Source organism: Dromaius novaehollandiae, chromosome 8 (assembly GCF_036370855.1).
Source record: "Dromaius novaehollandiae isolate bDroNov1 chromosome 8, bDroNov1.hap1, whole genome shotgun sequence".
Classification (NCBI taxonomy): domain Eukaryota; kingdom Metazoa; phylum Chordata; class Aves; order Casuariiformes; family Dromaiidae; genus Dromaius; species Dromaius novaehollandiae.
The window spans coordinates 40,185,483-40,197,627 of NC_088105.1; the positions used below are offsets into that span (position 1 = coordinate 40,185,483).

A 12,145-nucleotide genomic window follows, 5' to 3' on the forward strand; every position below is an offset into this window, starting at 1 on the left:
CGCCCCCGCTTCTGCCTCCGTCCGTGAGGAGGCCCGAAAATCACCTTTTGCGGTGGAAAAAGCAGATTAAGCGACTGCGCGGAGAGCGGCCCCAGGGAAGGAGGGGTACCGGACCCGCGGACCCGCGTCGCTCGGCACGGGGACAGCGCGCCGGCCTCGCGGAGAGGGGCCACCTTTATTTTAACGTGACGGAAGCGCTCGGGGCCTGACGTCGACTGGTCTTTAATGGAGGGTGAATCTACAGGGTGTCGCGGCTGCGTCGGGTTGTGGAGCGTTTTTTCAAGCCTCGTTGCTTGTCGCGAGCCTGAGGCAGCCGGGACGATGCCCGCGCGCGTGGGGCACCGGGAGGAGAGAGTCACGGGCGCGCTGCCTTAAAAAAACAAAAAAAAAATTAAAAAAACCCCAAAATTAAAAAAAAAACGAGCCCTCAAAACAAAAAAAAATCCCCCCAAAACAAAAATCCAAAAATAAAAAATCCCCCCAAACACCCCAAACCAAAAAAAAGGTCAATAACTCAAAACCCCCCAAAAAAAGCCAAACAAGAAAAAAAACCCAGAGAGCAAAAAACCCCCAACTCCACCCAAAACAAACACAAAAAATCTCCTCACAGCCGGGGGGGGGGGCAGGGGGCGTGGCCTGGAGAGCGGGGGCGTGACATGGCGGTGTGTGGGCGTGGCCTGGCGGGACGAGGGGCGTGGCCTAGCGGCGTGGGCGTGGTCCGGCGAGGCGTGGGCGTGGCCTGGTGAAGCGGGGCAGCGCGGCCGGCGCCGCCCGGCTCCTCTCCGCCCGCGCGGAGGCGCCGCGGCCCCGCCCAGGCACCTCCCCCTCCCCCCCCCCTCCCCGCGCGCGCGCGGCGGCTCCGCTCCCGGCCGCCGCTCCGCCCTCTCCGCTCCGCGCTTTGCGTCTCGCCGCGGCGGCGCGCGCGGGGTGGCCGCAGCCGGGCGCGGAGCGGCCGTTGGCCCCGCTCGCTGCGCACCGCTCGGCTCGGCTCGGCTCCGCTCGGCTCGGCGCTGCATGGCGGCCCCCGGCGCGGCGCCGCAGCCCTAGCGAGGCCGCGGCGCGGCGGAGGCGGCGCAGCGCAGCATGGAGGAGGCGGCGGCGGCGGCGCGGGGCCGCCGCCCGCGGGGCCGGGGGCCGCTGGGGCTGCTCGGCCTGGCGCTGCTCTGGGGGCTGGGCGCCGCCGAGGCGGAGTTTTCCATCCTGGACGAGGCGCAGGTCCTGGCGGCGCAGATGAGGAAGCTGGCGGCCGAGGAGCTGCGGGTGGTCACCATGCAGGTACGCGCCGCTCCGCGCCCGCGCCGCGTTTTCCCGCCCGCCGCCCCCCCCCCCCAATCCTCCCTCCTTTCTTCCCCCTCTCCCGGCTCTTTTCTTCCTCACAAACTTTCCCTCCCTTTTGTGCGGCCGGTGCCGCCGGGGAAATCGCCGTTTTGCTCTTTTCTTCTTCTTTTTTAAATCTTTTTTCATATGCACGCATATTTTTCCCTTCACAAGACGCCAGCGTAGCCCTGCAAACGGTGGGGTCTTCATGCAACAGCAGCTAAACCAGTGTCCGACTTAAGTCTAAGCGAAATCGGTTTCCCTAGTCTTAAAAAAACCCCAAAATCTAGCGCACATTATCACTTTCAACATGTATTTTCCTTGCCTTCAGCTTTAAAAATAGCAGCTCGTGTAAAAATACGCGAGCGGCAGAAGCCGGCGAAGAGCCGCGTCGTCTTCGTCAGGGCTTTACTGGTTGTATTAACTTAGCACCAATCTGGATGCCAGCGCTTGGGGATGCAAATAACGTGAAAACCCCATATTCGCTGCCAGTTGGGTGCTGTAAGGCCCCAAAGTCGTTCAGTTGGGTGAAACTGGTAGTTAAACCCTGAAAAACCTCTCCGGACCGAGCTCTGGTTTTGTGTGTTTAATGTTTTGGCTGCTTTAACTCCCGTCAAGCTAATGAGCCTGTCCTTGCTCCCCCGTAACGTTATTACAGCTGCTGGAGATTAAAAAGCGGTGAAAACAAACCTCCTCTGATTTCAGAGGCATCTTTGCCGGCCGCCTACGGTAGAGCAAAAACGTTGTGACATGTGTCGCTGCAGCCTGGGATTCTCCCGAAGTTTTGGGTGGAAATGCCGTGAACGCGCAGAGACGGAGCAGGATTAGGGCTTTCTCCCTTTGCGCCAAGCTGCTCGCGTGGTTTTTACGCAGGGAAGCGGTGCCGGTGCCGTCCCGGGGTCGCACGGGGCGACACGGAGCAGCGACAGCAGCCGCTCGCTGCGACTTGTCCAGGCACGCACGAGGTCTGTGGGTTTTTGGGAGGAGAGTGGGAGAGCTTTTGTGCTCCAATGGGTTACGGATCCATGGTATTGCCTGAGGTTTAGAGGGCAACGCGACAGCAGGCCTCGAATCCAAACTGGACGAGGGGGACGGAGGGGCTTGTTGGCTCTTGCACCTGATCCTGGCGAAGGGGATGGTCAAAGGGCTGGAGCAGGGGAAGACCCACCTATAGGAACTCTCAGAAGTGAAAGTACAAAGCTGGTGTGGGTCTTTGAGAGGTCTGAGACCTCTTGGGATGGAGAGCATCCTATGGCAGGAGGGAAGAGACCGTGGCGGAGAAAGGAGGGGTTAATATTGGCTCTTTGGGAGCTGCGTTTTTTGTGGTTTTAGGAATCACAGAGGAAGAAGCAGCAGGATTTAGTGCTCCTCTTGCTCTCCTCCATCGCGTTTGGTCCCTCTCGGTTGCGACTTCGGCGTTTGCACATCCCGGTGATAGGCAGGAGGTGGTGTCAACAGGCACCGCGTGGGGCGCGAACGTGGGAGCGCGTTTCGGAGGAAGGGTAGGTCTGCTTCGGAGGTGGGAGAGGAAATGTCCAATGAACGAAGGAGCGGGTGGAAATCTTCAAACAGAGCAAAGGTGAGCGCTTGGTTTGGGGCTGTGTTGGAGTCTGAGAGAGTCTGGAAGAGGAGGAAATTGTGGAGGGAGCCTCCATTCACAAAGGAAGGGAGGATGAGGAGGAGCCTCCAGAGCAGATGCTGAAGGAGACACTGGAAGAGGTGAGAAGAGAACCACAGAATTTCTGAGCCTGAAGTGCCTGTGCAGAGAGGAGGGGTGTGATGGGTAGGAAAGTTGTGAGATAGGCTATAAATGAGATGTCTGCTGGGGCAGCATGCGGTGCTGTAAACGAAGTCTATCTCTTCCACGCTGTATCCGCTTCCTGTAATGTATTTTTCTTCTATTTTTGTAATTAGTGCAACAGTAATAAGGACTTAGTGTTTTTAATATAATCGCGTTACTTTACGTTGTTGACAGAAATGAGGTACCTAGATGTCTGCATTGTAACATAAACTGAAGCTACAGGAAGACTGAGGATGAGGGAGGTACGATGTCCGCATGGGTCTAACCATGGTTTTGGCACTAGCATCACAGCCGTCTATTTGCAGACACTTGCTTGAGTGCATCAGTGCAGTATCTGACTATTACTTTTAAGTAATACTTTGTTTTCTTACACATGAAAGCAATGCATTCGTAGAAGTACGCTGATTTAATATAGAAATTTATTCCTTGAATGATGCTGTGAAGAACAGCTGAGGGTAACGTAACATAGGTGACAACTTGTGAGCTGCAACCGCTGAATGCATTGAACAGTGGTTTAACAGTTTCTTAAATTTTAAATTAAGTATGTTCCCACTATATAGATACTTTGTACAATACAAATGTTGTGCACTATTACATAGAAAGCTGCATAGGTTCCAGGATTTGTTGTATATTACGAGTTTTGGTATTCTTCCTCCAGAAGTAATTAAATACAGAAAGTTCATAAATTGTCTGACTTGCTGTATTGCACCTATTAATTATTGTTCCCACTCCATTTGATCTGCAAAACACACACAGTCAGTGACATTGTGGTATCTTCATATTGCATATATTTATTTTTGTGCATCATGGCTAAGAATATTATTTTAATACAGGATTATGTGCGTGTGCGTATATGTTCCTATTTTTTTGCCCTGGGTAACAGAGATGACCTCTTTAAGGTTCTCCCCAAAGTGCGTCAATGCCACTTCTAAATTGTGATCAAGCATTACTGTTTGTTGTACCGCAATGATCCAATGCTCGGCAAAGGGGAGCGACGGGAAGACCGCATTTCTCAGCGGACGGCGTCCTGACGGCCTCCGGCTGCGCTGCCCGGCGGTGCCGCTGCCCTGATTTCGGTGGGGTCAGGTCCTGAGTTGAGGGACGTGGTTGTCCATCTGCGGCAGAGTGCAGGTGCGGTACCTAAAATGAGATGTGGCTATTACCAGCTTTTTTTAGCCGAAACACGCTGGCAGCATCCGTATAGTTACAGGGAATAGGTTCCAGTTTGGCAGCAGACTGTATTCTTGGAAGATGATGTGCCGTCGTAGCACCGCTTGCCGGTCCAAGCAGCTCTGCAGACAGCCATGTTACTCCTCGTTATTCAGTAGGCTACGTATTAAATAGCCTAATGCCATCGCTCACAAAGAGCTGTCGCTGGGTAAATGAGCCGCTTCAGAGACAGGCTTAAATATTCTCCTGGGCACAGCTGACGCTCAGCAGTAATTAAAAGCTAAGCACCCTTTTGTGCTAGAATTATAACCAAATTGGTAGTTGTGTCGTGACCTGGTCTAACGGTGGGATTTAACTCTCTCCTCTTACCTGACTGATCTTTGACTTTGTGGAAATTTCAGAGTATGCTGTTGGTTGAAACAAGTGAAATGCTTTTACTGGGAGGTGAAAAAAACAGGAGAAAGGTAAATCAGAACTGTAGTATTTTGTTTGTTTTTAGTGTGGTTTAACTGCCCCGATCCGCACAGGGCACACAAGCCGAGAACCACTGCATAGTACTATTTTGCCCTCATTGGGCAAGGTAGGGTACCATCTCCACCTGCAAAATGGAGAAATAATACTTCTAGAGAGAGTTGAAAGGATTAAGCAGTGCTTTGAAGATGAAAAGTGCTGGTAGCTGCTGTTATAACTTCCAGCATGCATGTTGATGCTCCTAGGCACGTAGTGGCAAAAGTTACGGGCCCAGAGAGCCTCGAGTGTTTTTGAAGACAGCTCTGCTGTCTTAACCCTTCACACTTACCCTGTTGAAGTAGTATGGCCCTTTTTCCTTGCTGACTGCTGATCCTGGGAGGTTGGAAGAAGAAGAAGAAAAAAAAGCATTTTCGACTCTGCAAATGGCAGTTTACTAGGTATTTTTTCCTTACTTTTTCACTGTGCTGTTCTTTTCTTCTTTGTATATTAATTGGATGAGGTAGGCGGATGTAGAAGCTTCTCCAGATTGACTGGCAAGCATATTATTTTTTGTTCTCCTAGTAGCTTGTCCAGCCATATGTTTTTCAAGAAGAACAGACTGAACGCAGCCCAGAATGACAAACAGACGTGGAAATGTCCTCGGGGTTTGTGTGGGGAGGGTGACACGGCACCTTCCTTCTGCAGCGTCCACTGTCTTGGCGGATTTCTGGGTGACAACTGAGAGTCAGAGTCCCAAGAACTGTCCGCTCACTTAATTTTGTAGGAAATCAGCAGTTGGAGAACACAAAATTTTACTGGATAGGATGGGTATCCGAGGATGCTCTGCTGGCTAATCACGGTGGATTTATGGCTTGTAAAAGAGAAGTCCCATCTGAAGTTGCACTGCAAACCAGGCGAAATACCGGAACCATCGTTTTCCGCCTCTGAAATAAGGGGCTTTGCCCATTCCCCCTACCCTCTCTGGGTATTTGAGAATAAATCGGTCGGTCACCGTGAGGTGCTTAGGCAACAAGTGACGTAAAATACTGCGAATCCTCAGGCACCGGATCTGAAATCCGGACCTGTTTGTACAGTTCAGAACTCCCTTAGCACTTTCTGGTTTCATATCCCTTAATGTTAAATGGTTAAAAATTCACTTTAAGCAAAATACCAGCATAGAGAGCTGCTTCTGGTTTTTTTCTTGTCCTTTTCAGGTCGTTTCCAGCTTGTGAAACTGATATAAATCAATGCAAAAAACAAAGACAAGGCAGTCAAACGTTTTATTTTTTATTTGGCAACGGTGCACACTTTAGTAATTACAGAGTAGAAACCAGTGCAGTAAAATCTCATCTGTTTCACGTGATTAGGTCGTGGTTTGAACCCGGCTGCAATAGTCTTTTTCAAGGCTCTCTGAAAGCCCGAGATTGCAGCCGTTCCTCCGATTTTTTTTTTTTCCCCTTGCATGAAGCATTTCAAAAAGATACAGAGAGGTCCTGGTGGAAGGGCAGTTAAAATCATTGCACTGAGGAGAACGAATCTGAATTTTTAATTAGGCTTTGAGCTGTTTCTTCAAAGCGCGGAGACATCGTTAGTGGCGTAAGGCTCGTTGCAGCCGTCGAGGCTGACGTCTCCCTTCAAACGGGGAGCAGGCAGCTGCCCTGCGCAGATAAAAGTTGCCGAACGCGGTGCGGCAAGGCGGATGGGTAGATAATTAGCTGTCCCGCTTCTCGGCTGGGTTGACGGGCCCTGCCAGTCACGGGAGGGAGCGGGGGAATGATTAACGGGAAGAAATCCGAGCATGTCATAAAGCCATTGGGGATCTCTCGGCTGCGGCGGGGCCGATAACGCGCGTGTTAAGGAGGCACCAAAGCAAACGCGGTCTGCGTCGGCCAACTTTTTCCTTAGCTGAATTCAGGAGAGGAGGAAAAGTAAGTGCCTGACTATCTGAATGTAGCAGGGAAACTGCTGCGGTGTGCCAGTAGCTTGACAAGGCACTGGTGAGAAAAAATTTAATGCTTCTTGCCAAATAAAATTGAGTGCTTCACTTTTTTTTGCTTCCTTTTTTAAGGAGAGAAAGGGAAAAAGAAGTTTGAGAGTAAAAAGAAATATTCAGTATTAGCAGATTTTTTTTTTTTTGCATTTATCAGTTACTATTTTACGTTTATCAGTTTTTGGTGTTGTGCACAAAGAAATGATTGGAGCCGTGTTTATGTCTATGCAAGATACGCCAGTTCTGCACACCCGCGTGTGGAAGTCCCAGCTACAAGGAAGTATCCCAAATTGCTGCATTTCCTTTTGCTTTTCAGGATTGCTCCATAGTTTGACTCCTTTGAAGTCATGATATAGGGCTCCTTGAGTGCGATTCTGACTCTGAATGAAGCCTGCTAATGGTAGTGCACACATACGTGCTTCTCCTCTTTATGGGACAGCGTAGGCATAAATGAAACCTTACAGGGGAGATCCTTCACAGGATAGCTTGCCAATTCCCGACCATGAGAGTTTTGGGGAGCTTAGCTGTTGACTTCTCTAAGTGTTGGATAATGTTGTATGAATGATTTGTTTGTGTGTAGCTGAATAGGAAAATGCCACTTTTCCTTTTTTCTTTTCCTGAACATAAAAAAGGTAACTTTAAGTAACTTCTTTGATATATCAGCCCTCATTTCACATGTCAGAAATTCTGCTGAGGTTTTAACTAGTAGCTGTACCATCTCTTATTGCAGGTTAAAGTGTAAAAGTATGGAATACGGATAGTCTTAAAAAGCAGAGCATTTGGCAGCCAGCATTTTCCTACAGTTTGTTATTGAGTAATGTGTGGTGTTAATGAAGTCTGAAAGCATATTGTGTTCTGTTTTGCGTTGAAAACACTTTATTAAAGTTAATACTTAACCCAGGGTCTGTTTTTAAGGCATACCTTTTCTGATATAAAATTGAGTGCATACTAAATCAGTGCTTGACTATTACATTATGTGTTTTCCTGGATAAGCACTGCGTACAGCGGCATCGGGCCTTGCAGTGCAGCGTATGGGATGGTGAGGCCGGAGATGGCGATGCCCATTCTTCGGCACGGTCCCCGGGATGCAGCTGGTTTGCAGCAGAATGTGCGATGTCTCGTTTTCTGGAGAGCCTCTAATAACTGACTTCTTCCCAGTATAGATTTCCGTATAGTTCTATGTGATGCTGTGACTAGTTTTGCTGAGAAATTTTAAGCTAACTTTTGAAGTAGTCACGACAATGCAAGTCAGTAATTTCTGATGCTGTGACAGGTTTTAATGTTTTGCTACTTTTTTTTTTTCTCAACTGCTTGCAAGATCCCTATAGAGAGTCTCGCAAATGAATTTGCCTAAGAATATTTGCACAGTTACAATCACTAGTAAAAACAGTTATGTCTCCCTGTATCAGCTTCTCAGCTAGGGGCAGCTGATACAGCCAACTTTTCACTGGTACAGTTTTCCTTTAAACGTACAACTTCAGTCTACTTTAACTATGTGGTTTGGAGCTGCAACCACTCTACTAGTAGAGAAGAAAAGTCGTAACACCTTTTTGAAAATAGCTGTAATTATACTTTCAGCAGTTCTTTAGAGCTCTCTAACTAGCGTTTCTGTCCTTTTTTGGTTGTCTTTTCCACATGCTCTTGAGATGTAATAGGAATTCTTGGCTTTGCTTCTGATCATCACAGGTGGGAATAAGGCCAGAGAGAAAGGCTTTAAAACAGACCCATCTGTAAAGATTTTTAGAAGCTGGAACTCCTTCAGGAGCATTTCTTGTGCATTTTCTGACAGGGATATTACAGTGTTTTGGTGCCACTCTCGCAGCTTCCCCACGCAGAAGGTACCGCTAAAAGGCAATTTCTAGGGGCTGTCTTTGGCAACTCGGTGGATTTACCACCAAGCCTGCATCGTGGAAAACCAGGGAGATAAATGGAAGAGACAACTCGTACTCTCCATATTTTCATGATCAGTGTTCCTTTTTTTATGTATGTATACACCGGTGTTGGATTTTGCTTGTGTATCATTGCTCAGTTGGGGTGAAGAAGTCAATCTGTTTCCTATTTTGCAGCTAATGAATATTTCTCTGAATAAAACTGGAGTCGTGGAAAGTAGTGCAACTTCTAAGCACCATCAGAAAGAGAATGTGTTCCAGTCTGCTAGTTTTCCAATTTTGATCAATGTAGCTTCAGCTGCATGTATAATTAAAAGTGATCTTTTTTGAACGTCATTTGGAAGCTCCATCTCAGATTGGCTCCGAGGGTTAACTCAGCTTCATAATAGTGATGTGATGCCAGCATGCCGAAGGATTTGGGTGCTTTCACAGCCTTCCTGTCTCCTGCTCTGCTTCCTGGTTCTCTCTGCTTTCAGCAAAGGAAGTATTAGAAACATTTCCTCTTGGCCATGCTTCTGCCTCAGAAGTAATATCGAACAAAGCCTGGGGAGGTGTTTGTGGTGATGGGGTGGGGGGGAGAAGGTGCAGGTTCCCAAAAATAGCTGTAGTGGGAGCCTTTTTGCCTGGAGTGCGTCTAGGCTTGGAGCCAAGGGTGGAAACGGTTCACCAACCCTTGGGAAGATTGTACGGAAAGTGGAGAGGGTTTTGCATGTTGAGTAATGGTTGGGGAAGAGGGGAACAGGTCGCACCTACTCATTTGTACAAAACCGCCCGCTTTTCAGTGGATGGGAGGAGTATGCCTTATGTCTGCAACGCGTTGGGGCAGTGGTCTCCGTGGTGGCTTTGGGGACGTGGGTGTTGCAAGGGTGGCTGCCCCATGCAGGGCAGTAATATGGTCCATGCTTGGACCCAGCTCTTCTTGGACCCAATTCCACTTTGTGTTCATGTGGTTTTCTTCATGTTCTGTTATTATGGGAAGCCTTCTAGGAAAAGACGGGCAAAACAATGTAATATTCCGCTGAAACTCTTTATTGGAAACTCGTCTGCAGAAGGTGTTTCCTGGCATTGAGAGGCTTCGGAGATCTGCTTTCCCTACCAGCCATTCCCCTTTCCCTTGTTGGAGCCTAAGGGAATGCCTCCTCGTGTGGGTCAGGAGCAAGAGGTGGTATCACGGCAGGCTTCGAGAGTAGCATCCAGTGCTAAAATGGGTAGCAACTTAATAGAATATCTTGGTTTTAACCAAATAAGCAGAAATCTTGACCACTTCTTTTCCTAAAGCCTTGTTTAGTACAAGGAAAACCAGCTGTTTGATCGCGATGTGTTTGCAACTGATAACTTGGTCACAACCTCCTTGCCTTCTCCCTCACTGGGACGATGGCAGTCAAGTGTGGAAATTGCCTGGGTGGTGCTGGAGCCGTAGGGCGAGGTGTTCATCAGCACGCCGGTGGTAGTCCGCACCAGTGGTGTTTATTGCTGGCACGGCTCGGTGTTTGCTCGGTGCCAGGCAGGTAGCGAGCCCAGCCCGTGTGCTGCGGGGTGGGACGGTGGGATGGAGCAGGCTGCGCGTTCCCAAACAGGAGAACGCCCAAGTCCTCGGGAGAGCTTGGTAGTATTTGACTTGTGCTTTTAGTACCCTGCCTTGAAGCAGGGAGGAAGGAAGAACCGCTCAGCTCGGGGATTGATGCTTTTTGGTCTGAGGAGGTAGATGGTGAGCTACTGCACGCAGCAGCAAGCGTCGGCTGCTGAGCCCTTATTTTGGAATATTCTGCAATAAACGTCTTCTGAGCACGGTTACCGGAGCATGCTCGTGGCGTGTGGGAGTAAAACTCAGTTTTCCTAAAGTATTTCCTTGTGGTGGTAGCCTGTCTGTTGCAAATTAATAGGCGGCAGCTGTTTATAGAAGGTTGGTACAGTAGAAAGTGGTTTCAGGTGTTTGTTTTTCTTTTTTCCCTTCTCTTGTTCATGGCCGGTGAACTAGGATATTATCTTGCCGTGTTTTTCTGAGGGGCCAAACCAGCGTTTTGGATGCAGCATTTTTGTGTTGGGCGTAGGAAATGAAGGAGTATTTAGTTTAAATGCACGACAACTGTGGTCTAGATAGATTTCTTCATACGGCTGTTCAGGCAAAAACATCACATTTGTATTGCCGGTTCCTAGTTGTCTTTTATTTCTTTTGCCGATGGCTATGGGTGAGTGGCAGGTGTGGTGTGGGATTTAAGTCCTCTGTCTGCCTTGGTGGAGTTCAGCTGCGGAAAACAAATATACAGGGAAAACTGCTCTTTCTGGTCCAGACAGGAATAAGCACTGAGGATGGCTAGTTTGTCAAATTATACAGGAACGGTCGTGCTTCTGTTTTTAAACTGTAAATTTCAAAGCCTTTGGTCTGTTAGATTAAAATTAGCAAATGTTATTCCTGGATGCAGAAAGTCTCTAGTGTTTGACTTCTGGGAAGCTTTGATTTTCTTTAAGCACAGCATTACACAGGGATTAAGGTGAGAATCAAATATAAATATTAAAACTTTTAACTAATTGAGGAATAAAAACAAGGACAGCTCTACATATCTAAATTTAACTGGTGGTGTGGCAGAATCCTGGAATATGACATCAAACGTTGGAGCTGCGGTCCTTCCCTGGAGCCTCAGAACGGTGACTGCGCTTGGATTTTGTTCCCTGAAAAGGCAGTAGAATACTCTTAATATTAAGAAAATTGTAAATATTACCTAAATTAAAAATAAAGGCATATCTTTATTTTTTAGAATACCAGTCACTGGTATTCAGTTATTTGCTTAAAAAAAAAAAGCTATTTAGATTTTACTAAAACCCTACCAGAAATTGCAGATAATTAAAAAAAAAAAATCGTCTTTGGGAAAAGCTGATAATCATACATTGCAAGAGGAAGGTGAAAATGGCAGACTTTTCAAGCCTTTCTAGTTTTAGGTCAGCTTCATGACCCTAAAGTCTGCAAGAATAAAACTGAGGTCATATAAGCATCCCACCTCTTCTCTCCTGAGTTACTCCTTAGTATAGTGTAATTTGGGATGAAATTAAGTCTATTTTTATTGCTCATTTCATATGTTCAAAGAAGTTTGAACTACAATTTTAAATTATAATATTCTCTCACTTTTGCAAAGTCTTTCCCTCTGATTTTCATGGATGTTTAATGTATTTTTTGTTACAGGAAAAGGGATATGGTGACTGTTCTCAGTCTGTATGCATATAGTATTTTGTGTAGCCCTAGATGATCTCGGTAGCTGCTCTGAGGGATATGCTTGAAGGTCTTGAGCTTGTTAAAATTAGTCATCTGAAGGTCCAGCTGGTTTTGGCCGAGGTACCTGTATTGTGCTGAGCTAACTACTAGGAATGTAGGATTTTGTTCCAAAAATTGTGCTCAGTCTTTAACACTTTAGATATTGACCTACCAATGATACTGTTTTTTCATTAAAACTACCGGATGCAAAGACAAAATTAAAATAACCCCGACATAACCATAATGGTAGATAACTAAAACTAGCCTAATCTAAATAACTA

The 12,145-nt window shown here is 47.5% G+C and overlaps 1 protein-coding gene across 2 annotated transcripts in view; it reads left to right on the plus strand.

Moving 5' to 3' along the window:
• The first annotated feature begins 851 nt into the window (after positions 1-851).
• Positions 852-12,145, plus strand: part of CACHD1 (cache domain containing 1) — a 105,890-nt gene continuing 94,596 nt past the window's right edge. For both annotated transcript variants that reach the window (XM_026111583.2, XM_026111584.2), the window contains exon 1: positions 852-1,275. In XM_026111583.2, the coding sequence (XP_025967368.2) occupies positions 1,084-1,275 (192 nt within the window). In that variant the 5' untranslated portion in view covers positions 852-1,083. The remainder of the gene's footprint in view (positions 1,276-12,145) is intronic.